This window comes from Camelina sativa, chromosome 5 (genome assembly GCF_000633955.1).
Source record: "Camelina sativa cultivar DH55 chromosome 5, Cs, whole genome shotgun sequence".
In the NCBI taxonomy this organism is placed as follows: domain Eukaryota; kingdom Viridiplantae; phylum Streptophyta; class Magnoliopsida; order Brassicales; family Brassicaceae; genus Camelina; species Camelina sativa.
In genome coordinates, this window is record NC_025689.1 from 11,177,959 (window position 1) to 11,204,703 (window position 26,745).

The following is a 26,745-nucleotide window of genomic DNA, read 5'->3' on the forward strand; positions in this document are numbered from 1 at the left end:
CCAAGTTCTTTAGTATAATTTCGTGGCAACTAAACTTGTTTCCAAAGTCTAATTAGGTCGACTAAAACCCTACATTTGGAACCCTATAAGTAAAAAAGTTTGGATATTCAGCATCTTTGGAACACTACGCCATGGCCAGACCTGCGACGACAGACACTGAAATCACGCGTCTACAAGAACAGATCCTGCAGTTGGCAAAGGCGGTGGAAGCTCTCGCCCTGCAACGTGAGCATGAACATAATCTTCCTGTGCACGTCAATGTACAGCCACAAGAAGAATCTGATATTGGAGACAATCCTTTCGCTATCATTGACCAGCAGGACGATTTGCAGTGGGAGCAGGGGTTAAAGCTTGGACTTCCGGAGTTTCATGGGCGACAATCAGGTAAAGAACTTGTTGACTGGATCTTCTCGGTCGAAGAGACTCTTAAGTCCAAAGGCGTACCTTTGGACCGATGTGTTCCTATCATTACAAGGCTATTTCGCGGCAAAGCGGCAGCTTGGTGGAAGGAACTACAAACGTCGCGCGCACGTTCGGGTAAACCTAAAATCTTGTCATGGGAAAGTTTGAAGAAGAGGATGCGTAAGATGTTCTCACCAGTCATCTCTGATCAAGTGATGTTCCAATGCTTGTATGACTTGCGACAAGGATGGAGATCAGTAGAAGAATATTCCACTGAGTTTTTTTCGCTTTTGAGGCATCTTAATCTGCAGGATTCAGACCAACAAGTGGTGGCACGTTTCATTGGCGGCTTGCGGAAACAGAAGATGCGACACACTCTTAGCTTGTTCAACCCTCTCACTATTTATGAAGCACATCAAAAAGCACTCACCTTGGAAGCTCAAGCTAAGGAAACTTTTTGGTGGGATACATCAAAGGTCGTTATTGCATTTGTGTGGGCAATATGCATAAAGTAGTAACCGAAGTATATCCATTGGTTTTTGTTCCTTTTAGGTCGATTTGGATCCCTATTTTTATAGGTTCTGTTTCAGCTTTCATTATTTAGCACCTTCAAATTTTATAAATCAGGAGTTTTCTCGAAAACTTGACTCTATATTAATTCTCCGTTACTGCTGCGCCACTTATATGTAGAGCTTTTGTTATGATAAGATCATTTGGGTAGAGAACTTGCCCAAGTAGGTTTGTAATTTGTGGCATACTCTGTTACGCACTATATTCATCTATACTTGTTTTGAAGATGCACTGCATGTGTATCTGTGGTCACTGTTCTTTTCTTGTTTATTGTGTTAAAATCATAGCATTTTCCTATGTCTTTTCTTGAATTATTATGTTCATTTGTTCCCACACCTTAGCTGCATATCTAAGGTGTTGGTTCATGCAAAGTCCTTTTCTTTTTGCAGATTATATCTTAAAGGGTGCTTAATTTAAGCAGCTCGTTCCTAACCAGTCGATGATGTAGGTGTTACTCGGTTACTCGTTTAAGCATCTCGCTTAGTTGTTATTTTGTTCTTATTGTGTAGGTGTTACTCGTTTGGAGGCATAATGATGTAACCCCTTTTGTAACTGGTACCATGTTCAAATGGTTTAAGTAATGAAAATGAAGGTTTGTTATAAACAAAACAAAAAAAGACCAGTCGATGATGGTTGAAGCAGACTTGATATATCATTGCCACAGAGTTTATTAGACTTTGATAATATTATAAAATAGATAGGAAATGTTTGGACATCTACAAACAAACTTCTGAGACTCTGACTTGGCCACATTCTTACAGGAATTTTTTGTTCGAGGCTTCCATATGAGTGCTTCTACGTGATCTGTTTCTTTCTTATGCTCTTGTGCTTATTATTCTTTCCTCTGATATAATTGTTCCTATCTTTTTTTTTTTTTTTCTAGCACCGCTTGTTCAGAGTTCTATAAATGTATATCAATTCTGCGTAAACTTGTGCTGATAGAAGCGAGGCCCACGCAAGTAGTGGGAGTGAGCTATATATATGACAGTATCTTCAAAAGAGCCATTTACATTCACTCCGATGTTTCACCATATTATAAGAAAACATATTTTTATTATCAAACAAGCATTTCAAGATTTTGGAAGTCAAATAACTCAAATAAGTAGAAAGCCTATAAAATATTAGTTTGAAGTCGAAAAGCATACATGATCCCTGATTTTAGATCAGTCAGTTACTCAATTCATCTTCAATAAGTACTATGCCGCGGAATCCACTTGAGTGGAGAAAAGAGAAGCCGAGATAATGGTGAAACCCTTGACACAGATTTCAACTCTTTGATCATCTTCTTTTTATTTTCAAGACTGCAAGGTTCTATGCTGATTGCAGCTCTTTTTAAATACTTGGAGTTGGCAAATATGTAACTTACAACTTCTTTCTCTCCTTCTCGTCCTCTGTATCCTTTCCACTCAAACATCTCGAGATGGGTTGACAAACATCCCGGTACAGAACTTGGTGGGATGAACGAGAGTGGAAAATCTCCATCTAACTGTGTGAAGCAACAACAAGATATATATGTAACTAACAAATTTACTTCAATTTGAATTTGTTAATTAGTCAACCAAAACTATATATACATGAACCTGGTCAATGAGAAGAACTTTTAGTTGAGGAGAATTTTGAAGAAAACACATAAATGGTTGCAACCAGTCCAACTGATATAAAAATATTGTGCACTCTATAAGTTGGGCGAAGTTAATAGCGTGACAACACACAACCTGCGATGAACATATATTCCAACAAATAAGTCAACGTTGAAAATGTGGTCTTAAATTCAATAAAAGTGAGGTTGAAAAAGCACTGCCTACCGTTTCAATGCTCAAAAGCATGACGAGACTCTTGACCGAGGAAAGAGATTTCATAAAGTTGTCAGTAGGATAACATAAAACGGTGATAGTTGCCCTGTCAAGCCGAGGCTTGTTCTCAATCAAGCAAGAGTTTCCCGAATAATCTTTCAGGTAGATTTCTCCTAAAGTTTCAGCATCTATAACCAAAGATCCCCCCATGTTTCCTTTTGTTTCTAGTTTTACGTAAGTATAACATAAGGTCTTTAGAGAAGGCACTTTAACCCTGAAATTTTCCAGGGTGTCATTGTCATGTCGTTCCACATTTAAATTCTGAAGAGCATGACAACCTGATAAAAACCTAACAAGAGAATCTTCGTCTTTGTAGACTACAGAGTCAAGAAAAAGATTTATTAAGGCTGGGAGGCACACCGGGGAAGGAACATCCAAGAGAATCTTGTCGGAAATTGTAAGGCCAACAAGTGTCTCACATACGTAAAGGCTCTCAGGCAAGATGATAGGCACTGACAACCAGCTGAGTTTGAAGTATAGCTGTTTCACCTTGAGCTCAACTGAATAAGCAATCCACTTTATGATATCAGCATCAACATCAACGGGACATCCTGGACCTAGTTCTATAATTAATCTTTGTAATAAAGGGGCCTTATGGAGTTGCAATGACTCATCAAGAAACAACCAAATGCTTTCTTTCTTTTTCCCAGGAACTTGTTTATAGTCACTATCTATGTACTCCAGTTCTGGTAGCATCGTCCAGATAGACCGCCATCGCTTTGACAAAATCATCGTAGACACGGCCTCTGTCGTAGGGAGTAACAACAATATACTAACGAGCAAATCGTCGGATAACGAACTGATCCTGTCTTCAATTCTCCCTTTCTCACTCTTTACGAATGGTTTTGCACTGTGTATTGTATTGACTTTTGTCCCAGCCATATTAAGCAAAAGCCGACGACCTAACAACATATGTTTCTTCTCAATGAAGCTAACTAAAGTTTATAGGGTTCGAGTTTTATATAAACTCTCTACCCTTCCATTTTTTAAGTTAAGAATCCTTTTTTTGTTTCTTGTTCCTAAATTTTCCATATTCCTTATCCCAAAAATATAGCAAGTTGAATTTTTTGGTGGAGCATTTTTGGAAAGAGTGCCGGTGGTTATTAACTATGTAAAGAAAAATAAGAGCTTTTTTTGTAATTTTTAATTACCACAAAAAATTAATAACTCATCTTCATAGTTCTGGAAACATCTTAAAACTTTTTGAGATACTTTAGATTTTGTATCATGCTTGTGTATTATTAATGACTGCAACACCTGCAGCATGATGCTTGTGTCATCCGATCATATTTTCGCTTGTAAAATTCACGTTTGGTTACTGAAAAGCCGTTTTCGTTTCCTTCTTGGCTTGTGATTTGTGTGAGAAACTTGGTACGTACGTGCGAATGAAGTCATAAACCGGCTATGTATGGGAATTAATGATTTCATACGAGAAATTAATAACACCTTTTTTTAAGTATAAAACAAATACGTAGTTCATAAATCTTGAAATCAAATAGAATTCTAATAAATAAAAAAAGATCATTTTTGACGTCGAATGGATTAAGCGTAGAAGAGAAGCTTAGATGATAGTGAAGCCCTAGGCATAGATTCTAACTCTCTCCTCATCTTGTTCTTTCTTATATCTTTGCGACGACCACGGGGTTCAATGGAGATGAAAGCTCTTTTTAAACACTTAGAGCTGGCAAGTATGTATTTCAGAATTTCTTTCTCTGCGTTTTGTCCTCCATAGCCGTGCCACCGAAAGATCTCGAGATGGGTTGACAAACATTCTGGAACAGAAACCGGTGGGTGGAATGAAAGTGGGAAATCCGAGTTTGTCTATGAAACAACATCAAAAGATAATATCTAAGTACTGTGCAATTATACATCACGTTTAACTAGTTCAGTTTAGATGTTTATTAGTCCATTAATAAAAAAAGAAATCAGTGGGGTAATTAAACCTTGTCGACGATGCGAAAATCTCGTAGTATAAGAGGAGATTTTTGAAGAAACCACATAAATGGTTGCAACCAATCTACTTTATATGGTGCGATAAAAACTACAATCGTCAAGTCCAAGCCCGGAGAAGTAACCTGCAACGAACATATATAATCAAAACGTTGGTTTTTTTCTTTCTTTTTTTTTTAGCATAACAATTATATCAGTAGTACGTACCGTTTCAATCTTGAAAAGTATCTTCAACTTGATATACATGAGTTGTGAATACATGCGTTGTGATAGGACCGGCCAAAGAGACCGCCATCGTTTCGACAAAACCATAGTAGACACTGCTTCTTTTGTCTCGAGAAGCGACAATATCTCTGCGAGCACATCGTCAGGTAATTCGCTAATCCTGTCTTCTTTAATCATCTGACTCTTACTTTTGATGAATCCTTGTGCACTTGTGTGTATTGATTTGTGTCCTAATATCTTTGTCTCAGTTGAAGAAACCTACAACAACTAGAGCTGTATATGTTAAACAGAATGCAATTAGGTTAAGATTGTTTTCAATAAAAAAATCATCTTTGTTTTGGTTTCGTTTTTTTTTATAAAAGAGATTATTTTCCCTTTTTTAATTTTAAGTTTCTTTTTATTTTAAATAAAGAATTTTTTTTCTGCATTATACATTATTCTTCAGAATAATTGGCAAATATCCTCCCCTTCGTAAAAGAAAGAAAAATAACAAAATTAAAAAAGAGAAAAACTCTCTCTCTCGTATCTACGAAGATCGATTTCTAAGTTTTGTGATTTGGTTTTTTGCTTCGGTTTTGATTGGCTTTCGATGAGGGTGGATCTCTTCTTGAGATTCTTTGTGGTTGATTATGTTTTGCTGGGTCAGGATCTTGTGGATCTAAGAGGGAGTTATCGGATTCTTGGGTTTCAATTTTTGGGATTTTATTCTTTTCTTTTGGATTCATGGAGTGAGCAATTGGGGTCTTTTTCATTTTCTGTCTGGGTTCACTATGGCGATGATCTCGGATGCATCGATTTGATTTCGTTTCCTTTTCTTTGGGGTGCGAGGGCGCTGATTCAGGGACTCAGAGGACTTGACTCGAGGTTTCTCTCGGATATTTTATTTTCAGATTATGGCTTATCATGGGCACTAATTCAGGGTCGAGATTATAGAGATCTCAGATGCGACGCTCGCGGGATAGTGATTTTTTCCCTTGAGGCTCCGGATTTATGTGACTTGGTGTTTTGGTCTTCCGTGTTGGACTATAAATTCTCCTCACGGTCTGTCTTTCTATCTTATCCTCCACTTTTGTTTCGAGCTTGTCTCCTGAGATTTCATTGTGGTTCTTTCCCGTGTTATAAAGTTCTTTTTCTTTCCATCGGTTTTTTGTTTCTCTCTTGGGTTCCGACGCGAGTCATGTCACAGAGTGGTTTGTTGCTTCAGGGTACGGCGGGGAGCTCTTCGGGGTCTGGGACTAAGCTGAAGATCAAGGTTCCACGCTTTGATAATACGGCTTTAATTGAGGGTTATGCTAAAACCTTGATTGGTAGATGCATGAATCCAGCTGTGCAAGATATGAAAGCTTTGTTGTTTATGCTTCCTCGGATATGGAAGATGGAGGAGAGAGTGGTTGGGGCTGATCTCGGTTTGGGGCGCTTTCAGTTTGATTTTGACCAAGAGGATGACATTCAGGAGGTTTTGAAGATGGAACCCTACCATTTTGACCATTGGATGCTTTCTTTGGTCAGATGGGAGCCGGTGGTGGATTCGAGATATCCTTGTCTCATCAAATTTTGGGTCCGTGTGATGGGTGTCCCTCTGCACTTCTGGGCAGATGAAACCTTTCGTACCATTGGAGCAGATCTGGGTGAGGTTGAGGAGGTCGATTTGGATAATGGCCGGGTGAAGGTCTTGCTGAATGGTTTCAAGTCTCTGATTTTTGAAGCTACTGTTGAGTTTCATAGTGGCGAGGAGACAACAATCTCTCTGAGATATGAGCGTCTGTATGGGTTCTGTCGGCGATGTAATAGTTTCTGTCATGATACAAGCCGCTGTCCGTTGTTTGGTGACAAGGGGAAGCAGCGTCTTGACGATAGTCTTCCTCCTCGACCAGAGGACAAGCTCCAGAGTTATAAGGGTGCAATGGTTAATGGTGGGGCTAATGGAACTGGTTCGGGGTTGAGTGGTGTTGGTTCAGGGGCGTCTCATCAAAGTTCTGCTCATGGGACTGGGCGTGGTGTAGGGCATCAGGCAGGTCATTATCGGGCTAATCAGAGTTCTGGCAGCAAGTGGAGGAAGACTAAAAAGAGTTCTCATGTGGATGAGAAGTTTGTGACGAAGGATACATCTGCGGTTCCTGTTCCTGTTCCCATTTCCCAGGTTGCTGTCTTAGGGAATGGTATAGCTCATTCTAGTTCTAGTGATGTGGAAATCAGTCTTTCTGCTAATGAACAGAAGATGCTTGATGATCTTATGGGTCCTCAAGGGGAGGTGGCTGTGGTTACGGGTGGTCAACCTGCTGTGTCGGGTTCGGCTATTGTGCAGGGGGCTGAAAAAAGGGTGTGCAAGGCTTTGTTTCCCAGTGTACCAGTCTCAGGTTCTATGGAACTGTCACAGCAAGAGGTTCTTTTTTCTGAGGATCTAGGGAACCTGTTGGGGCAGGAGTTTCAAACCACGGATCATACTTTGGGCTTTATGGACACTATTATGGAGGAACAAGGTATGGCATCAAAGGGGTCTCCCCAAGAAGACAATTATCTAACGGATGAGGGGGGTGCTGATGAGGGTCAGGATGGGGTGGTCCTCTCTGATCACGTTTCGAGTGAGGAGGTTAGTGATGTTGCTGTAGATGCTTCTGTGGTTACGACACAGGGTGGAGCAGCTGGGGGAATTGTGCCTACTTCACAGGCCAGATTGGTGAAACAAAAGGGTGTTCTACCAGGTGCTAGTACCAAAAAACGGAATATGGTTTCTCTTACCTCTCCGCGCAAGAAGGTTGTCGCCAAAGGTGGTGGACCGAATGGGAAATTTGGTTCTCATCAAGGAGGAAAGCCTCCAAATCATTCAGTTAATTGATGAGTGTAGTAAGTCAAGGGCAGCAAGGTGGTGAGCCAGTCTTGGTCTGGGTTTCTTTGTGTTTTTTGTTTTCTTCTCTTTTGTCTCCTTCGAATAAGACACCAACGGTTGATCTGTATGGTTGTATTTTCTTCACACTTTGGTTTTTATTGGCTTTTTTGCTTTGTACTCTTTGGGCTTGTGCCCGATGTCTATCTACTTTACAAGTAATAATAAACCCTTGTTCGCCTTTCCTTTGGTTCATTGTCCCTTTTACATTTTTGCTTCAGTGTTGGATTACGTATGGATGCTACAAACGATTGGGTGTGGTGTTTTTGTGGTTATTGGTCCTTGGGCCTTTGTTGGGCCTGTTAATTTCTTTCTTAACAATACATGGAAATTATATGTGTGGTACAACCTCTAGCGGTCGGGTATTAGTTGGTATCCTTGGGCCTTATATTACATATGTTGAAAATATCTCCTACAAATACCTTCATAGTTTTCTGGGTTGTATGTTTTCCACCTCTTTTTCGGTTATGTTTCTAATGTGTCTCGGTGTGTTTTATTCTGATCTCTTTTTCCCTAGGGTGGGAGGAGGTCTCAGTGGGTATCTTTGCCCCCTCCAGCTGCAATTTTTTCCATGAATATAGTCAGTTGGAATTGTCAAGGCCTGGGTAACAAGGCTACAATTGGAAATCACCGGGATCTATGGAACAAACATCGGCCAGATTTTTTATTTCTCATGGAAACAAAACAACCGTATTTTGTTTTGGAAAAATTTGTTGGTCATTTTGGATATAAGAATTTAAAAACTGTTGAACCTATTGGCTGTAGTGGTGGTATGGCTCTTTTTTTCAATCAAGCTGATCTTCAGGTCACGATTTTGTTTGAGTCTAATAGGCTAATTAACATTGAAGCGGTTTTTAAAGGTCGGATAATTCACTTAACTTTCATCTATGGTGATCCCGTTCCTAAGAATCGGGATTTGGTTTGGGAACGTTTAATACGACTTAGTACTACTCGATCTTCCCCTTGGTTTGTGGTTGGAGATTTTAATGAACTGAGAGGAAACAATGAAAAACGTGGTGGGAAGTTACGCCATCCTTCCTCTTTCCTTTCCTTTAATGGAATGATCCAGGATTGTGGTTTTTTGGAATTTCCCTACCTTGGTGATTGTTTGTCTTGGAGGGGTTGGCGGGATAAAAAACCAATACGATGTCGGTTGGATAGGGCTTTAGGGAACGAGGATTGGCATGATTTATTCCCGGACACAGTGACTGAATATTTGCCGATGATAGCTTCAGATCATAAACCTCTTTTGGTTAATATTGGTGCCAAGCGGTTGCGGGGGAAGCGGAGCTTTATGTTTGACCGTCGCTGGATTGGTAAGCCGGGGTTGATGGATGCGATTACTTCGGGCTGGGATAGGGACTTGGCCCCGGGAGCAAACTATTTTGTGGACAAAATAGTGAATTGCCGAAGGGCAATCTCCCAGTGGCGCAAATCCCAAGTTCCTTTCGGTAGGGAAACCATTGAGGATTTAAAACGACAATTAGAAGTGGCTCTGGCGGATGATTCCATTCCTCCCTCTGCAATCTCGGATTTACAAAATCGGTTACGCCAGGCCTATGGGGATGAAGAAATCTACTGGTATCAAAAAAGCCGGAATAAATGGATGCGTTTGGGGGATAAAAATTCAAAATATTTTCATGCCCAAACAAAGCAGAGACGTGCTCGTAACCAGATTACTGGTTTGTTTTCTAAGGATGATATCTGGTCGACTGAGGATGCAGATATTTGTAACACGGCGGTATCGTATTTTGAGGATTTGTTTACTTCAACAAATCCGGCCAACTTCGAGGAGATTTTAAGGGAGATCAATCCGGTTATTACAGATGAGGAGAATGAGCGGCTCGTAGGTCCTGCAACGGAGGCTGAGGTGAAGTCAGCTTTGTTTATGATGCACCCAGATAAGGCCCCTGGTCCGGACGGGATGACAGCTTTGTTTTACCAAAAAGCATGGAGTATAGTTAAACTGGACCTTGTGGGTTTGGTTAATAGGTTTTTTGTGGAGGGGATTTTTGACAAGGATCTGAATCGCACACATATTTGTCTTATTCCAAAGGTTGCTAAGCCAACTAGGATGGCCGAATTGCGTCCGATTAGCCTTTGTAACGTGGGGTATAAAATTATTTCAAAAATTCTGTGTCAGCGGCTTAAGAAGGTTTTACCTGGTCTTATTTCTGAGACCCAATCGGCTTTTGTTCCTGGTCGGTTGATATCGGATAATATCCTTATTGCTCAAGAAATGTTTCACGCCTTACGCACCAATCCGTCTTGTAAAGGAAAGTTTATGGCAATAAAAACGGACATGAGTAAGGCATACGATAGGGTTGAGTGGGACTTTGTGGCGGCTTTATTACACAAAATGGGGTTTGCAGAGATGTGGGTGTCATGGATAATGTTTTGTGTCACTTCGGTTGAGTATAGGGTTCTTCTTAATGGCCAGCCAAATGGCTTGATTATTCCACATAGGGGGCCCCGGCAGGGTGACCCTTTATCTCCTTATTTGTTCATTTTATGTACAGAAGTTTTAATTGCAAATATTCGGAAGGCAGAAAGGGACAAGCTCATTACAGGGATAAAGGTGGCAAATAAATGCCCACCTATTACACATTTGTTGTTTGCAGATGATAGTCTGTTTTTTTGTAAGGCAAATAGAGAGCAATGCCGGGTTATTTTGGATATCCTAAAACAATATGAATCTGCTTCGGGCCAACAAATAAATTTTTCAAAGTCATCGGTCCAGTTTGGCCACAAAATTGATGACACTTTAAAATCGGAATTGCATGATGTCCTTGGGATCACAACTTTGGGAGGAATGGGTTCCTATCTAGGTTTACCAGAAAGTTTGGGTGGGGCAAAAACCAAAGTCTTTTCTTTTGTTCGCGAACGGCTTCAGGGTCGAACGAATGGTTGGACGGCAAATTTGTTTTCAAAAGGTGGGAAAGAAGTAATGATTAAATCGGTTGCTACTGCGGTGCCAACTTTTGTGATGTCTTATTTTCGGTTGCCAAAAACAATAACATCAAAACTTACTAGTGCAGTGGCAAATTTTTGGTGGAGCACTAATGGTCAAACAGGGGGCATGCATTGGCTTGCCTGGGAAAAATTATGTGTTAGCAAACAGCTGGGTGGACTCGGTTTTCGAAATGTGGATGATTTTAATTCGGCCCTTTTGGCCAAGCAGCTATGGCGGCTTATTGATGCTCCGGACTCACTGTTTGCCAGGGTCTTCAAAAGTCGGTATTATAGGAATACACATCCGTTGGATCCAATTAGGTCTTACTCCCCATCCTACGGGTGGAGGAGTATCTGTTCCGCTCGCTCTCTGGTTAATAAAGGACTCATTAAACGGGTTGGCTCCGGGGACACCATTTCCATATGGTCTGATCCTTGGGTGCCAGCTCAATTCCCGAGACCAGCTTTAAGTAAGGGCCTGGTAAAGGACCTTTCTCTTCAAATGAATCAATTAATTGATTGTCGGACAAATACTTGGTGTATGGACATGCTCCATGAGCATTTTGATCCATCCGATGTGGCTTTGATCCAGGCTATCCCATTAGGAGGAAACCAGAGGGATGACCCTTATGGTTGGCATTTCATGAAAACAGGACGGTACACTGTTAAATCGGGTTATCACACTGCACGGCTTGATGTAAATCGGACTTTTCTGGCTCGTGGCTCTGGTCCGGAGATTACACCTCTCCTTGCTGGTGTTTGGAGAGCTCACTGTCCTCCTAAAATTCAACACTTTATGTGGCAGGTTTTATCTGGTTGTATTTCAGTTTCGGCAAACTTGGGACGACGTGGTATTGCTTGTGATATAGGGTGTGTACGCTGTGGAGCTGATGAGGAAACAGTTAATCATGCCATCTTTACTTGTCCTCCTGCCCGTCAGGTTTGGGCTTTAGCCCATGTGCCGGTGGGCCCGATTTCCTTTCCAACGGATTCGGTGTATGCGAATGTGGATCACTTCTTAGGGCAGCAGAATCCTGGGGCTCATGTTGCGGCTTTTCCTTGGCTAATGTGGTATATTTGGAAAGCACGGAATGCACGTGTTTTTGAAAATATTGTGGAGCAACCGGAGGATATTGTTAGGGTTGCAGAAGGTGAAGCTACAGGGTGGCAGCAGGCTCAGGCAGAGGAGGATTTAGATATCTATCACCCTATCCCTGTAGGTCTATCTGTAAGGGCGGATACTACTTCCCTTCCAACAGTTTTTTCGGGTCACCGCTGTTTCATAGATGGTTCATGGAAAGCAGAAGACCAATTTGCAGGTGCCGGCTGGTGTTGTACCTCGCTCCAAGCTGTGTCTCCGTTGATGGGCGCTAGGACCTTCCGACAAAGTCTATCTCCTTTACATGCTGAAGCTGAAGCTTTCCTTTGGGCGATGCGCTGCATGATCGGTCATGATTTCAGAGACGTGGCTTTCTATACAAACTGCTCAGATTTGGTGAAGATGGTGTCTTCTCCTTCCGACTGGCCAGCATTCTCGACGTATCTGGACGACATCAAGATTGATAGGGAAGAATTTACATCTTTTTCTTTATCTTTTATTTCAAGAAAAGCTAATATTAGAGCGGATTCTTTGGCACGCCAAGCGCGTACCTCCCCGTATCATGTTTTGTTTGTAAACAATTTTCCCCCTAATTGGTTCGTTTGAGCTGATTCTTTTGTTNAAAAAAAAAAAAAAAAAAAAAAAAATTGGCAAAATAGCCGAAGACTAATCAGTTTTTATTTGTATTTTTTACATTTTTCAATATTTGAAATTAAAAAATATATCACACAACACAAGTCGAAGAAAAAAAAACAGAATAACCCCAAAATTACCACAAACTAAGATATTTTGGAAAAACTCGTATCACTCCACAAGAAACTCATCCATGGCGATTCTTAGTTACATCTCAGCGACATCAACAACACCACCGGTTCCTCAAGATCAATCACCCAATCCTCGTCTACCAACCAAAATCATTCTACCCAACAAGAAACCTGAGAAATGGTCCACCGGCGTTTCTCCCGGAGAGTACGGTGGTCCTCCGACTACCACCAAGCTCCGCAAGTACTGGGGAGGAGAAAAAGAAGATCCCATTACTTCCACTGATTTGATCTGGAACAGAGATTTTATGGATCAGATGAAGAAACTGTTCGATGACCCCGATGATGATTCTTCTCTCGACCCATCTCCTTCAAAGGTTCCATCTTTATGCTTCTGTGATTTGCTTACAAATTTGAATCAAAGACTTAATTTTGTCTTGTGATATGCAAACAGGAAGATTCTTCTGGGTTTCTGAGCTTTAGCAGAGTTATGAATCTTGACAGGTTCTCTCTTCTTTAAAACTCATAAAAATCTCAACTTTATTTTCTTGTAGTTTGAATTTGATTAAAAATGGTTGCTTTGTTGTTGTTGTCGTTATCTGTGAAAAAAAAACAGTATGGATGTTGATTTAAGCAAAGAGCTTGCATCGTCTTCTAAATCCTTTCTGAAAGATCGACGTGAGACTTCCAATTCAGAAGCTAAAAAACAGATGGTGAGATTATTTGATTATTATCATTTTGCCAATTTGACGAAGCCGCATTGTTTAGTTGTTGTTGTCTCTACTCTTTGTTTCAATGTCAATTAGAGTAAGGCTATTGCGTCTCCTAAATGGAAACTGGCACCAACACGTCGCGAGCAAGACAAATGGGATAGAGCAACTAAGGCTGCAACTGGTGGCAGTGTAAGTTTATCTTTGCAGACCAACTGAATGATCATTTCTCATTGGAAACATTGATCAGAATTGAAAAACATAGACCTTGATTGATCACTTTTGTTCATTGACTTGATTAGTTTCAGACCAACTGAATGATCGATCATTTTTCATTAGGAACATTGATCAGAATATTGAGAAACATAGACCTTGGTTCTTGATTCCTTTCTTTCAAATTCTGTTTTGTGCGACAGGATGTGATGTTTAGGGAGTTGAGGCGGCCACGTGGTGACCCAGAAGTACAGGCTGCTAAAGACAGGGAACAGTATTTCAAGGTACCTTCTTTTATTAGCTAAAGCTAGCTAATCATTTAACGGTTTGTGATCTCATGAAAGGCATTACCTTTTGAGGCGTTCAGTTCTTACTAGTCTCTTGACTTTTGGATTGTTTTCTGCAGCTTAAAAAGAAGATACAGGTTCTCACATTGGGTATTGGTGGTGTAGGTTTAGTCTCAGCTTACATCTCATACACTCCGGAGATAGCACTTAGGTTTGTCTTCTCCTGCAAAGAACATCAAAACCTCTGTCAAGAATTGTAAAATCAGCTGATTGCATTTTATTTGGTTTCTTGTTTTAAAATTCTGTTACAGTTTTGGTGCTGGTTTGATGGGTTCACTTGCGTATATGAGGATGCTTGGTAACTCTGTAGATGCCATGGCAGATGGAGCCAGAGGAGTTGTCAAGTACTACTTCTACTTGTTTATATTCAAATTCCTTTTGGTTATCTATATTAATGCCACTCACTCACTTATCTCTGTTCTTTTCACTGAATTGATTTGATAGAGGTGCAGCTAACCAGCCACGGTTACTAGTCCCCGTTGTGTTGGTTATGATATTCAATAGATGGAACGCGTAAGTGTCTCTCTCTCTTGTGCATTTGTAGTATGTCTTCCATCAAGATCAACTTGATTACATCAAATCGTATTTACGTGCTACTTCATGTATATGCAGAATACTTGTTCCCGAGTATGGATTCATGCATTTGGAGTTGATCCCAATGTTGGTTGGGTTCTTTACTTACAAAATTGCTACGTTCTTTCAAGCTATAGAAGAAGCCATCTCCATTACTACTCAGAAAACCGAACCAATCTCTCCAGACACAGAGGTCAGTGATATGTAAGGTTAAAGTCAGCGTTGTAAGAAATGTAATCTAGACGCAAAAAGGTATTTAATGTAATAAAAACTAATAACTTTAAAAACTCATTCATAGAAGCAAATCACCAAGATAATTAAGAACATAGTACATAGAAAGCAAATGCAGAAAGAGTAAAACATATAGATAGTTAAATTGAAATTATGAAAATTTCAGACCAAACCGGGTCCGGTGTTGGTTCGAGTGTATTCTTCGTTGAGTCTGCCTTCGTAAACGTAACCTAGCTTCTCGCAACACTTCTTAATCTCTTTGACACCATTCTCGGAGCATGCATCATCGGAAACAACAATGGTCGTTTCGTTTTCTCCCGCTTTGTATTTGGCAATCGCTTGATGATTCGGAACAGCAATCTTCACGACCCTGTCGTCTCCAGAAGTAGTGCAAGAAATTACTCTAGCTTCCATTTTCTTGGTTTTTTTTTTTCTGTCGGTTTAATTATTACTCTGCGTTAGTATATGAACAAGAAAGAGGTTAAGATGACTTATATAGAGAACAATCATGTGAATGTTAATGGTAGAACCACGAAACATGTATGCATGTAGAAACTGTAAATGGACCACCATATTTGGTCTTTGTTTGAATAATAAAGTTGAATCCAAGAAACTGCTTCATTTTGCATGACTTATGATTACTTATCTGTCTATAAAGCCAATACCACAACAGAATAATGTCAAGTATATATTTTACCTTAGGCAACTAGAGAAAAGAATATAAAATCGAACTTTTTGTATGGATCATTTATCTGTTCTCATGAGAGTGTATACATATTTATAGCTTAAAAATTTATTTAATTTCTCTGTACAAACTTATTAAAACTAGATTATATTGTATAAAGTTAGACTTGTTTAAATATAATCATAACATAACTTTGATTTATGGATTGCTACTTGTATTATTAATAGATTGGATTTTTATATATGTTAGGTGTCAAACTGTCAAACATATATTCTCTATGTTATATGTTAGATTTTCTTTATTTAAGTTTAAGCTATAAATATGTAAATACTCATGAATACAAAATGAAAAAGAAAAAAATGCTTGGATTCTACTTTATATATTGTTCTTTAGTCTTATCAATATCTAGCTTATTAGGTAGGCAGCCATTCTATTATGCTTAAGAAAAAATGATATTATTTAAAAATTGAAGGAGAAAATGTAGTATATGATTTGCAATGTCTATCACCATTAATATATTAAAAACAAAATCAAAACTGAAAAGAAAATAAATAAATTTCAGCTATCATCGTGTCACAATAGCATTGTGGCCAAAGAAGAAACGGGGATCCGGTTCATGTCCCTGGAAAGTAAACACATTCTGAGACCATTCTACGACTCCCCAAACCATTCCGTCTGTTCGTCTCTCACACAAAATCTCTGCACACCAAATCTCGGTTTTAAGGCCAAAGTCCACCGTCTTCTTCCACCAAACTGTTACTCTCCTTCCTTTTCTGCTAGAGTTTGCCACCGAGATCAGATGATGAGACGACATTTCTTCGAGTCCCGCAACGCTAGTCCACGACCAAGAGTTTAATTTAACTCAGAGAAAAGTAGTGTCCCATGGCCTCTATCTACCTTTGTTTTGCACCATTCGTTTTTCCCTATCGCTAACACGCAAAAATTACTGTAAAAGCCACGCTCAAGGGCACGGTTATACAGACTTCTGGCACAAGCCAAATTAGCTCGAACCAATCTTAAATCAGACGACATGAAACCTACTCGTTTCAGCGGGCGGAAACCTAGCTCCCAAGTTTGATTCATTGGGTCGTAAACTTCTTTCCATACTTCGGTGAACTGGTACTTCTCGCTGCAGCCTCCGCGTACATAGATCTTACCGTCAACGACATCAGCGCACGCTGCTTTTCGACCTACACACATTTTGGGGAGTCGACGCCATTGGTGGGAGTTACAATCGAGAAGATACACTCTCCTGCTTCTCTTTCCCTGTGAGACACTTCCGCCGATTATGTAAATATGGCAACCAATTGAGACAACAGCTGAGAAACTGGGATATTGGCCGTAAGGAAACGGAGGGGCTGGTATCAACTTGTGTTCTGATGAAAGTATGTACCATCTAGGGCTAGGGTTGTCTTTCATTTTTAAACAGACACAAAGGCACTCCTCGGTGTTTCCGATGCGTGATCGTGCGGCATAGAGGTCAGCCGTAGCCACGAGTGATCTAAAACTTTTGGAGACGAGAGACAATATTGGATGATGGGTTCTCGACACACGAGCGAGACAGTTGAGCACAATGTCGTACGGTAACAAAGAAAACGACGTCGGAGATGATTTCCTCGTCTTTCTTTCTTCTTTCTTCAACCATGGTTCTCTCATCTCTTCAACGATGATTTCCTCGTGTTTATCATGCCTTAGTCTGAGCTTTTAACCTAAATTAATTAAAGAAATGTCTTCTTTATAAATGTCTTCTTTCTTTTTCTTTAGTCTGGAAAAATTCTACAACTAATTTTTGGAAAATTTTATTTATGAATGTCTAAGACCTTTTTGTCTTATTTTTTAATACTTAATATATTTTCTAATTACGTATATATAGAAACAAATCAAATAAACTAAAACTTGATCAAATTATATATTTACTAAGGTATAAGATAACTATGTAAAATTTTAAATTGTATTTTTTTTTATATACCGGATTTAGAGTTTACACATTCGATTTTAAAATACAATATCACTGTACATTACATTATAATGAAATTAGATTTTAATTCTATGCACTCAATCGCAATGAGTAACATTTTTATTTTTCATATCAAAAAATATGTGCAGTATAACTTTTTACAATTTTTCATACAAATATATGATTTTGTAAAGAAAAGTTTGATCTTATAGTTAAATTTTGACAAAACAAAAATATATATATCTATAATATAGTTTATCAAAATTGTCACATTGCTTTACTTGTTTATAGGGAAAATCACATTTTAAACTTTCAAAGTGTCACTGGATAGTACTTTAAACCTTGAAAGAATTCCACTAACACTATAAACCTTTAAAATGATTTTACTAACACTTTAAACCTTTAAAATGATTTAACTAACACTTTAGACCTTAAAACTAACTTTCATTTTTGTACCGCCATAAATATAGCGGAACAATAATATCCATCAACGCAAAATAGTTAAACTATGTTGGTTTAATTTAAATTCTAATTATTTTTAGTTTTTATAAATAAATAAAGAGAAAAAAAAATTGTGTTCATCTTCATTGTAGACAAAAATTTTACAATGTTACTCTTCACATTATTAATCCTTTTGATATATGCATCTCCACTGATTCAAATCGATTGACTTCTTATTGGAAACTAATGAATCTTCTAATAAATTGTCATCTTAAATTTTACATTTGTCAAATGTTTTAACCTTACCTCTGATTCTTCATTTTTTTTTTGCTTTGATGTATTTTTATATTTTTATCAATCGTAATAAATAATTAAATTAAATTTATTAAACAAGTATTTAATTCAAACCAGCATAGTTTAACTATTTCACGTTGACGGATATTACATTCCATCATCTTTCATGGCGGTGCAAATAGAAAACTTAGTTTTAAGGTTTAAAGTGTTAGTGAAATCATTTTAAAGGTTTATAGTGTTAGTGAAAAATACCTCAAGGTTTAAAGTGCTACTCAATGACACTTTGAGGGTTTAAAATGTGATTTTCTCCTTGTTTATATAAAGGTGAGCATCTACATTTTATTTTAATAATTAACGGTATAATTTCTTTAGTTGTAATATTATATTAATTAATTTTATGATTTCCTTAATTCTTTTTCTTATATACATATAATAATTATCTTCTTATATTTATTGAAATTGTTTAAATGTTTAATTTATTGTAATTCTATTTTTTTAAACTGACACATGTCCCGATCACGTGAGTTATTAACTTTGAAAATCGAATTTTATATAACAAGGCTAGGTTTGGCATGCATGTATATATAAAATCTTATATTGAGTTTTACTGAAACTATTTGAATTTTTTACATTGTATTCTGCATATTGATTGATACTTTATGTAGTAAAAACCATATTTCTAGTTCTGACCTATTTAAAAAAAAAATATAATTAAACACTCAATAATATTTAATTGCAACAAACCAACTATCCCTGGACATTTTATCTGAACCTGAATCTCGAATTAAATGTAAAAATGCATCTTAAGGTAGGTATTCAAATCCAATAACTTGAGCATTTAAGAGCGCATGTTAAACCATTGTGCACTCTTAAATGCATCTCTCTCTTAATGTGAAACGTTAAATATTAGTTTATAAAAAAAAAATTAATTTTTTTTTGTTCATGGTTTGTTTGAGTTCGGGTATACCCACCCAAACCGGTAGTATAAAAACCCGAACGGATTCTATATGTCTAAACCCGAATGCCTAAGGCTAAAACAACAATAACCAACATATACAGCAGAAGACATATTAAACCAACTCCAATATATCACAATAAAATAACAACTATAACCAATGTAATTCAGCAACCTAACAAACTTATAACAAGGTTCTAATAATAACACATAACCGAGACCCAGATCATCCTCCTCCACATCGTCATGATTACACGTCACACTTTACCAGCACTACAACAAACATGAGAGGCGTGAATATTAACACAAATACTCGGTGAAACGATCTTTCGATCTACTAAGCTATATACAAAAGCAATTAAAGGGTGCAAATGGTTGCACGGTTGAAGAGATTGAACATGTTGAAAAAAATTATTCAACCAATTTTCACCATTTGCATTGTAAAGGTTGGAAAAAACTATTCAGCCCATTCAACCCAAAAAGTTGAAAAAAAAAACTAATCCTACAGGAAAAATCTTCAACTTGTTCAACCACTATTTTAGAGATGAATGAGTTGAATATTATTCAACCCAATTTTATTCAACCCATTTTTTCAATTTTGTGCATCTATTTGCAGCCAAAATAATTTATAAAGCACCAACAGAAAAACAACTAAACAAAAAGCAAATCTGCGTCGACACACAACTGGTGTCAATCGACGCAATTTTAGTTATTATTAGCATCATTTTGTAAGTTAATTATTATGTTACTATAGGTGACCTCGATCCAGTTTTAGTGACATTTCTAATAATATATTGTAGTTATATAAAAACATTAATGAGAAATTTTGTAAAGATATTCCGAAGTTGTTTATTTTGAAAACTAACTCATGTCTTGGGATTTAGATTTTTTTCTAAAAAAAATTGAAATTATCAAAAACTCATAAATAAGTCAATATATATCCTCTATATATTAATAGGGAGACATTTCTGAAAAATCATGCTGATGTGTCGTCGCCAAAGAGTTCGAGACACCATTTAGCTTATCACGCTCATTAATTAGTTAATTTTAATTATATATTTCATTAAAAAATTAAAACAGTTTGTTATTTTCCAAATTTAATAACAAGCCCCTCTTTTCATAACATACTTTTATAAACATTTCAAAACTAATATATAAAAGAATCTGATATATAATTTAATATACTTTTATAACATATTTTTATAAACATTTCACAGCAGTTTTAACAAAAAAGGCTTGGACTTATTTACAGGTAATGCCATTATAACTAGATTCGGACCCGCACATACGTGCAGGGTTAATTTCAAAAACTAAGTTTTCTATATAATTTATATATGAAGTTATTTTTGTAAATGTAAATATTTTATCAACATTCAATAGCCGAACTCTACCAATTTTGTATTTGATTTGTTTTTAATTCGGTTTAGACAAAAGAATGATCATATTTGTTTCCGATAACATTAAAAAAAATTAAGAAAAAGGTGGTATATCATTTTGGGACAGTAAATGGGTCACATCTCTTATATGTAGAGTTTTTATTAAGGGGAACCAAGAAAAATAAAGTCAATTTAGCATTATGGGAGTTTGAAATATAGAGAATCGAAAGAAAAATAAAGAGGAGTACAAAGTTAAGTATATTGAACAAACTCATGTTTTCAAATTTAGAATTTTGGTTATCGATTGGAAGTACCAAAAAATATCATAAAATAAGTCAAACATATACTCGAGTTTTATTCCAAAAGATCTTCTAAGCCAAATTTAGGTTTGCTATTTTCATGTAAACTTTAAATCTCTTTATAAAAAAGTTCTAACTTTGATTTAGTTTGATATTAAAAATATCACAATATAGTCTTTGTACATACAATGTTAATTATGTAAATTCAACAAATCCTGAAAATGTATCATTCTTATAATCTTACACGATATTCATCAAACATTTTAAGTAAGAAAATCAAAAATGGCAAATTGTCAAATAAAGTTATATCCTAATGTAGAATTGAGGAAAGATCAGTCATGGCTAGACCTTGGAAAAATACCCGGATCAAAAAATCCGATCCGAACCTGATCCAAAAAACCCGACCTGAATCCGTATCCAAAATTTTAAAATACTCGGACGGATTCTAAATTTTTAAATCCAAAAATCCAAAACCGAACCCGATCTGAACCCGAATCCAAACGGGTACCCGAATATATCTACAATATTATTATATAGTAATAATATATTAGTAATACTTATAATTTAAATAATGTAATTGTCTAAAATATTCAGATTTTTGAATATTTTATATTTTTGATTATTTAAACTATTTTTTTAGTAAATTTGGATAAAAATACTCTAAATCTTTAGACATATTGGGTATTTTTGAATAATTTAGACAAATTTAGATACTAAAATTTGGAGTTTTGAGACCTTAGGATAATCTGAATTCGAATTCAAAATATCCGATCCAAACCCAACCCGAATCCAAAGTCTAGAAATACCCAAACTGATCCTATACCTCTAAACCGAAAACCCAAAATACCCGGAATGAAAAATCAGGGATATATTACTTATTTATGTTAACTAATAATAGTGAACGCAAATTCCTAACAAGCTGATAAATAAAAAAAACGTTCCCAGGCCCGATTCCCCATGCTAGACGAAAGAAGTATGGCCCGTTTGAAAAACCACCCACTTTCTATTCCTAAAAGAGGTAATATTCAGCGGTCCATAAGCAAAACATGAGGCAATCTTTCGGTCCATTCCACTCCTCCGGCGACAAAGCCCTACCAGAACCATCTTCCGGCGTTAACCACTGCCGCAGCCCATCTCCAATCACTGGTATCATGCTTTTCTCTACTCTTTAAACTCTTGTGTAACCTTACTTAACATGTGTAACCCTTCCATCTTGTTTCTGAAAAATCTCATAAAGTGTGAGTAACCCTATCCGTTAAACCCACGACGTGTAACTGTAACCATGGAAAAGAAAATACCTTACCACCTCAAAGGTAAAGGCCGTATCACTATGACCACTGGATGGTGATTCTCCAGCGCTGGGAACCAGTTATCTCTGACACTTTCCCCTCTCTGATACCTTTCTGGGTGGAGGTACAGGTCCTCCCAAAACACTACTGGCAAGAGGAAATTCTTAGATCTATTGGAGACGAGCTGGGAGAGACCCTGGATACTGACATTACCAGTTCAGTGATAAAGTTGAAAGTCATGATTAATGGATTATAGCCCACCATGAAGGAGACCATAGTGGAGTTTCCGGATGGGAGTGAAACTTTGATTACCCTATCGTACAAGAATCTCAAAAACCACTGTCTCCACTATCATTGACTGACTCATGAGAAAAAACACTGCCCGGGCCTGTAACACCCGCGAACCGATTTCTGGTTATTGGGAAGGGGTGTCGATCGACACCAAGGGGAGTGTCGATCGACACCATCATTTTTTTTGGTTTGACCGGGTTTGTTGAATTGCCGTTTTGGTTTGGTTTGGTTCAATTGAAGTTCCTAACCGACGTATATAAGGGAAAAGTCGTCCTAGGGTCGTGGATTAGAGTGTTTGGTCGCCGTTTGCAGAAGAAAAGAGAGAAAAGAGAGAGTTTGTGTTCTTGAGAGATTTTGGCTTGTTCTTAGCTGTTTTGGTGAGATCTGTTCCTGTGGAGTGGAGATCTTGTGCTAGGAACAAAGGAGAAGGCTTCTAAGGGTTGGATTCGTCGTTGCTGAGTCAGAATCTTCCTGCAAAAGAGGTGAGGGCATGACCATGGCTTATCTAAGCCTGAGAATCCTTTGTTTGCTTGATTTGTTGTGTTTTGTGGTGTTGTTCTTGCTTATGGTGGTTTTGTTATGGTTATTATAGGTTCCTGAAGCTTTTGGGTGAGTTTGGGACGGATTGGAGATGATTGGAAACGGAGATTCGACGATCGGCTTCGAGCAGAACGTGTCTACGGGGTCGGTGTCGATCGACACCAAGTGGGGGTCGGTCGACACCATGTTTGGGCCAGTGTATATTGACACCTCTCTGGTGTCGGTCGACACCAACTTGCTTGATTCGTGATTTCATGGTTTGTTGTGTTTGTTTGTTGTTTGTTAAACATTGGAATCTCAGTTGCTTGTGTGTATAGCCCAGTAGATGGGAGAATTGTCTCACTAAGTATTTGTGATAATACTTACTCATCTCAATTGTTGTTTGTGGTGTGCAGGTTTTTGACGTGGAATCATGGCGATGAGGAGGAGGATGATCTAGGGTCTCCTTTGTGTGTTGTTAGTTATGTTATTGATGTTGGAACCATTTTAGAGTTTTGCTAGGTTGCTGGATAGAATGATCATGGATGTTATATACTTGAGATGATTATTGTTATAAGTTTCCGTTGTGCTTGTTATTGGATGTTGGTTTATTATTGGTATTGTAGTTGATTAGTAATGTGTGGGTTGTTGGTTTAATTAGGTAGTATGGGATGCTTAATTAAATGTTATTATTATTAAAAAAACGGATCGGGTCGTTTCAATTTGGTATCAGAGCCTTTACGGTTCTAGGATGGTTAAGTGGATAGTTAGAGCGGTTAGGAATTTAATTGGGAGAATTATTTTCCTTTTTGCTTGATGCATGGTGTTGTGTGATGGAATTAATTATGAGTAGTTAGTCAATTTGCATGTGGTATGGAGTCCTAGTATCATCCTCTTTGAGCCTTTAATGAGATTCCACGGTAAGATGTGTATTTGTGTGCGGTTTTGAATGGTGTACTTAGCTTTTTGTTCTGGGTAGTGCAGATGGTTAAGGGTGGAGCTGTTGCTGGTCGTGGACGCGGACGTGGTCAGGGACGCGGTCGTGGTCGTGGTAGGGGCAGAGTCCCAACAGTGAGTGAGTCTGTTGAGCAGAGTATAACAGCTGAGGGTGTCGGTGAGTCGCAGGACTTCCAGGAGGGGACCATGAGTGTGGCCGGGTGGTGATACTGATAGGACCGTAGGCGCTGAGGGGGTCGGTGCGGACGGTGCCAGTGCCCGAGTGGCCGGTGGTGCTAGGGTTCCGGGTGTGGGAATCCCAGCAGGTGGGGCCCCTGTGGGAGGTGTGGACCTGGCGGGCTTGTTGACACAGCTGTTGGAGCGGATACCGGGAGTGGGTCTGGCTCAGGCTTAGGTAGTGCCACCAGTGGTGGCGGAGGAGCAGCAGCTAGTGGCTGCGGATGTGAGAGCTCATGCTCCTTATTTGTCTATGCTGAAGGAGATGCATAAACTTGATAATGCGCGGTTTTTGGGTGGTACGGACCCTACCGCTGCAGATGCGTGGAGGACGAGTCTGGAACATAATTTCCAGACACTCAGATGTCCTGAGGAGTTTTGGGTGGACAGAGGGGTCCACAATCTGATTGGTGATGCTCAGGTGTGGTGGAGATCAGTGGCTGCTAGAAGGGTGCAGAGGGAGATGACTTGGGCTGACTTTGTGGAGGAGTTCAACCGCAAGTATTTTCCGAGAAAGGCGTTAGTCCGATTGGAGGTTCAGTTTCTTCAGCTATCCTAGGGGACTCAGTCAGTTCGAGAGCTGGACTTGGAGTTCAGTCAACTCCGGTCTTATGGGGCTCGGGCGATGGAGTCTGAGGTGGCTCAGATCAGGAGGTTCATGAGGGCGCTTCGTGAGGACTTGAGGGTCCACTGCAGAGGGAGGAGTTATGCTACGAGGGCGGAGCTGGTGGAGACTGCAGCGGAGATAGAGGATGGCTTGAGGTCACAGGTGGTGGTGGTCAGTCCAGCGGTTCAGACAGAGGAGACTTTGGAGCAGAACAATCCGAGCAAGGGTAACAAGTCGGAGCAAAGGCATAAGAGGAAGCGAGAAGACACGTCAGGTATGCAGCAAGGTGGGCGAGGGTGCTTCGGATGTGGAAGCAAGAACCACAGGTTGGCAGACTGTCCCAAGAAAGGTGATCCACAGGAATATCGTCGATCGTGTTACCATTGTGGGGAAGAGGGGCACATCAGGCCTTTCTGTCCTAAGCGGAGGCAGATGATGGAGGGTGCGGCACGACCGAAGGGAGGATCGGGTGCTCAACCCGGAGTTTAGTTTAGCTTCAGTTTCTTTTAATTTCAGTTTGTTTTTTTTGTTTGGAGTTGTAAACGGTTATTGCATTTGAGGTTTTAATAAAAATTGGAGTTCTTTGGTTTTGTGATTTGTGGATCTTGTGGAAAAGGAAATTGCTCGGGAGTTATATAAATAGAAAGTTGCCATAAATAGAAAGCTGCCATAAATAGAAAGTTGCCGTAAATAGAAAGTTGTCATAAATAGAAAGTTTCTAAAAATGGAAAGTTTTAGGAATAGTTAGGACTTGTCTATTTTTGGAAAAGGGATGTGAAATACCGGAGTGGCGGGAATGTTTGGAGGTTGACCTGCAGAGTGGTCGCAGATGTGATGATCAGTTCTCAAGGATTTTGTTTTGATTGGTGATGACACGGTGTTAAGAGAATATGTGGGTTCTAAAAATAGGAAGTTTTATGAATAGTTAAGCTTGCCTATTTTTGGAAAGGGTGTTTGTAAACACCGAAGTGTTTGAGATGATAGGAGTGAGGCCTGGGGGTGGCCATGGTAGTTGTGATATTCTAGGAGAGAATATGGTGTTGGTAGGACATTGAGATGTTCTACGTGGATCACGGAGGGTGGTCCCGGTTGGAGAAATGTTTATAGACGTTATGATTGTTTGCTATAGGGACGGGGGGTCCTAAACAACTATGAGGAGATGGGGGTCTCTTGAGGGGACGGGGGGTTCCCTAGATACCGATAGCTCGAGGGACTACGGTCCTGAGGGTGGCAGAGGAGATGGGGGTTCTCCTGAGGAGATGGGGGTTCTCCTGGTACAGAGATCTCGAGGGTGACGACCCGAGGGTGAGACGCTATGGCTCGAGGACGGGGGTCTGAGAGTGTGATCGGTATGGCTTGAAAGTTGCGATCTAAGAGCAGATGAGTTGGTGGCAAAAGTGTCAATGACGTGGGAATAAGCATTGTATCCGAATGTGGATTAAGGAGATTGATGGGGGTTCAATCTCAGGTTTCCGGTTGAGATCGGATGTGGATCTCGGGATTGATGGGGGTTCAATCTCGGGGTTTCTGTCTGTTGACCGGGAAGGTCAGGTGTATGCTGGTCGGGGGGACCAGAGTGGTGATGATTGGGAGAGTATGGTTTGGATTGACCAGTGGTGATGTGAGCACGGGATTGGTCACTCGGCCGTGAAGACTCGCATCTCTAGGACGCCTCTCGGCCACCTCTCGGACAACACTCGGACACCTCTCGGCCACTCGTACCACCCGCGGAACAACTTGAGACCAGCCTTCCTAGCAATGTGCGGCACCAACGAGTCCCCAAGGATCATCAAGGAGGAGCAAGACAAGTCACCTAATGGGCAGTTCAGGCCAAGCTCCAACCTTCACACCAAGGGCTCATGGCTAGCATCACCAAAGGAGAGCCTACGGTGCGACCAGCTTTAGGAAGCTTGATACGCGTGTCTTCACCAACAAGCTAAGTGTGAAGACCTAAGTCATTAGAAGGAGCTGTACTCTTTTTCCTACTTTGGGTTTGTCCCAATGGGTTTACCAAAGAGGTTTTAACGAGGCAGCGAGCTCTAGTGCATCTCCACTTTGTTCCTGCTTGACTCATGACTTGGAAACATTC

General features: G+C 39.2%; 6 protein-coding genes across 7 annotated transcripts; 2 read left to right on the top strand and 4 right to left on the bottom strand.

Annotated features, from left to right (window-relative positions):
- On the bottom strand, positions 2,159-3,707 carry LOC104789138 (putative F-box/FBD/LRR-repeat protein At1g22000). Its single transcript, XM_010514878.1, has 2 exons — positions 2,778-3,707; positions 2,159-2,458 (listed from the first exon to the last, which is right to left on the bottom strand). Exons 1-2 carry the CDS (start codon positions 3,705-3,707, stop codon positions 2,159-2,161), a joined length of 1,230 nt encoding a protein of 409 aa, XP_010513180.1.
- On the bottom strand, positions 4,368-5,177 carry LOC104789139 (putative FBD-associated F-box protein At1g05080). Its single transcript, XM_010514879.1, has 2 exons — positions 4,983-5,177; positions 4,368-4,646 (listed from the first exon to the last, which is right to left on the bottom strand). Exons 1-2 carry the CDS (start codon positions 5,175-5,177, stop codon positions 4,368-4,370), a joined length of 474 nt encoding a protein of 157 aa, XP_010513181.1.
- On the top strand, positions 5,446-8,069 carry LOC104786526. Of its 2 annotated transcripts, none has more exons than XM_010511950.2 (2): positions 5,446-6,041; positions 6,187-8,069. In XM_010511950.2, exon 2 carries the CDS (start codon positions 6,316-6,318, stop codon positions 7,834-7,836), a length of 1,521 nt encoding a protein of 506 aa, XP_010510252.1. In that variant the 5' UTR covers positions 5,446-6,041; positions 6,187-6,315; the 3' UTR covers positions 7,837-8,069. The 2 variants fall into 2 exon arrangements, with proteins under 2 accessions (XP_010510252.1, XP_010510251.1); XM_010511949.2 differs by having other exon boundaries at positions 6,205-8,069.
- LOC104786527 lies at positions 12,671-14,830 on the top strand. Its single transcript, XM_010511951.1, has 9 exons — positions 12,671-13,073; positions 13,151-13,200; positions 13,313-13,409; positions 13,503-13,598; positions 13,823-13,903; positions 14,026-14,117; positions 14,218-14,310; positions 14,411-14,479; positions 14,579-14,830. Exons 1-9 carry the CDS (start codon positions 12,762-12,764, stop codon positions 14,745-14,747), a joined length of 1,059 nt encoding a protein of 352 aa, XP_010510253.1. The 5' UTR covers positions 12,671-12,761; the 3' UTR covers positions 14,748-14,830.
- Positions 14,912-15,374, bottom strand: LOC109133081 (oxysterol-binding protein-related protein 1B-like). Its single transcript, XM_019245853.1, has one exon. It carries the CDS (start codon positions 15,182-15,184, stop codon positions 14,933-14,935), a length of 252 nt encoding a protein of 83 aa, XP_019101398.1. The 5' UTR covers positions 15,185-15,374; the 3' UTR covers positions 14,912-14,932.
- LOC104789140 (putative F-box/kelch-repeat protein At2g44030) lies at positions 16,021-17,111 on the bottom strand. Its single transcript, XM_010514880.1, has 2 exons — positions 16,366-17,111; positions 16,021-16,288 (listed from the first exon to the last, which is right to left on the bottom strand). Exons 1-2 carry the CDS (start codon positions 17,109-17,111, stop codon positions 16,021-16,023), a joined length of 1,014 nt encoding a protein of 337 aa, XP_010513182.1.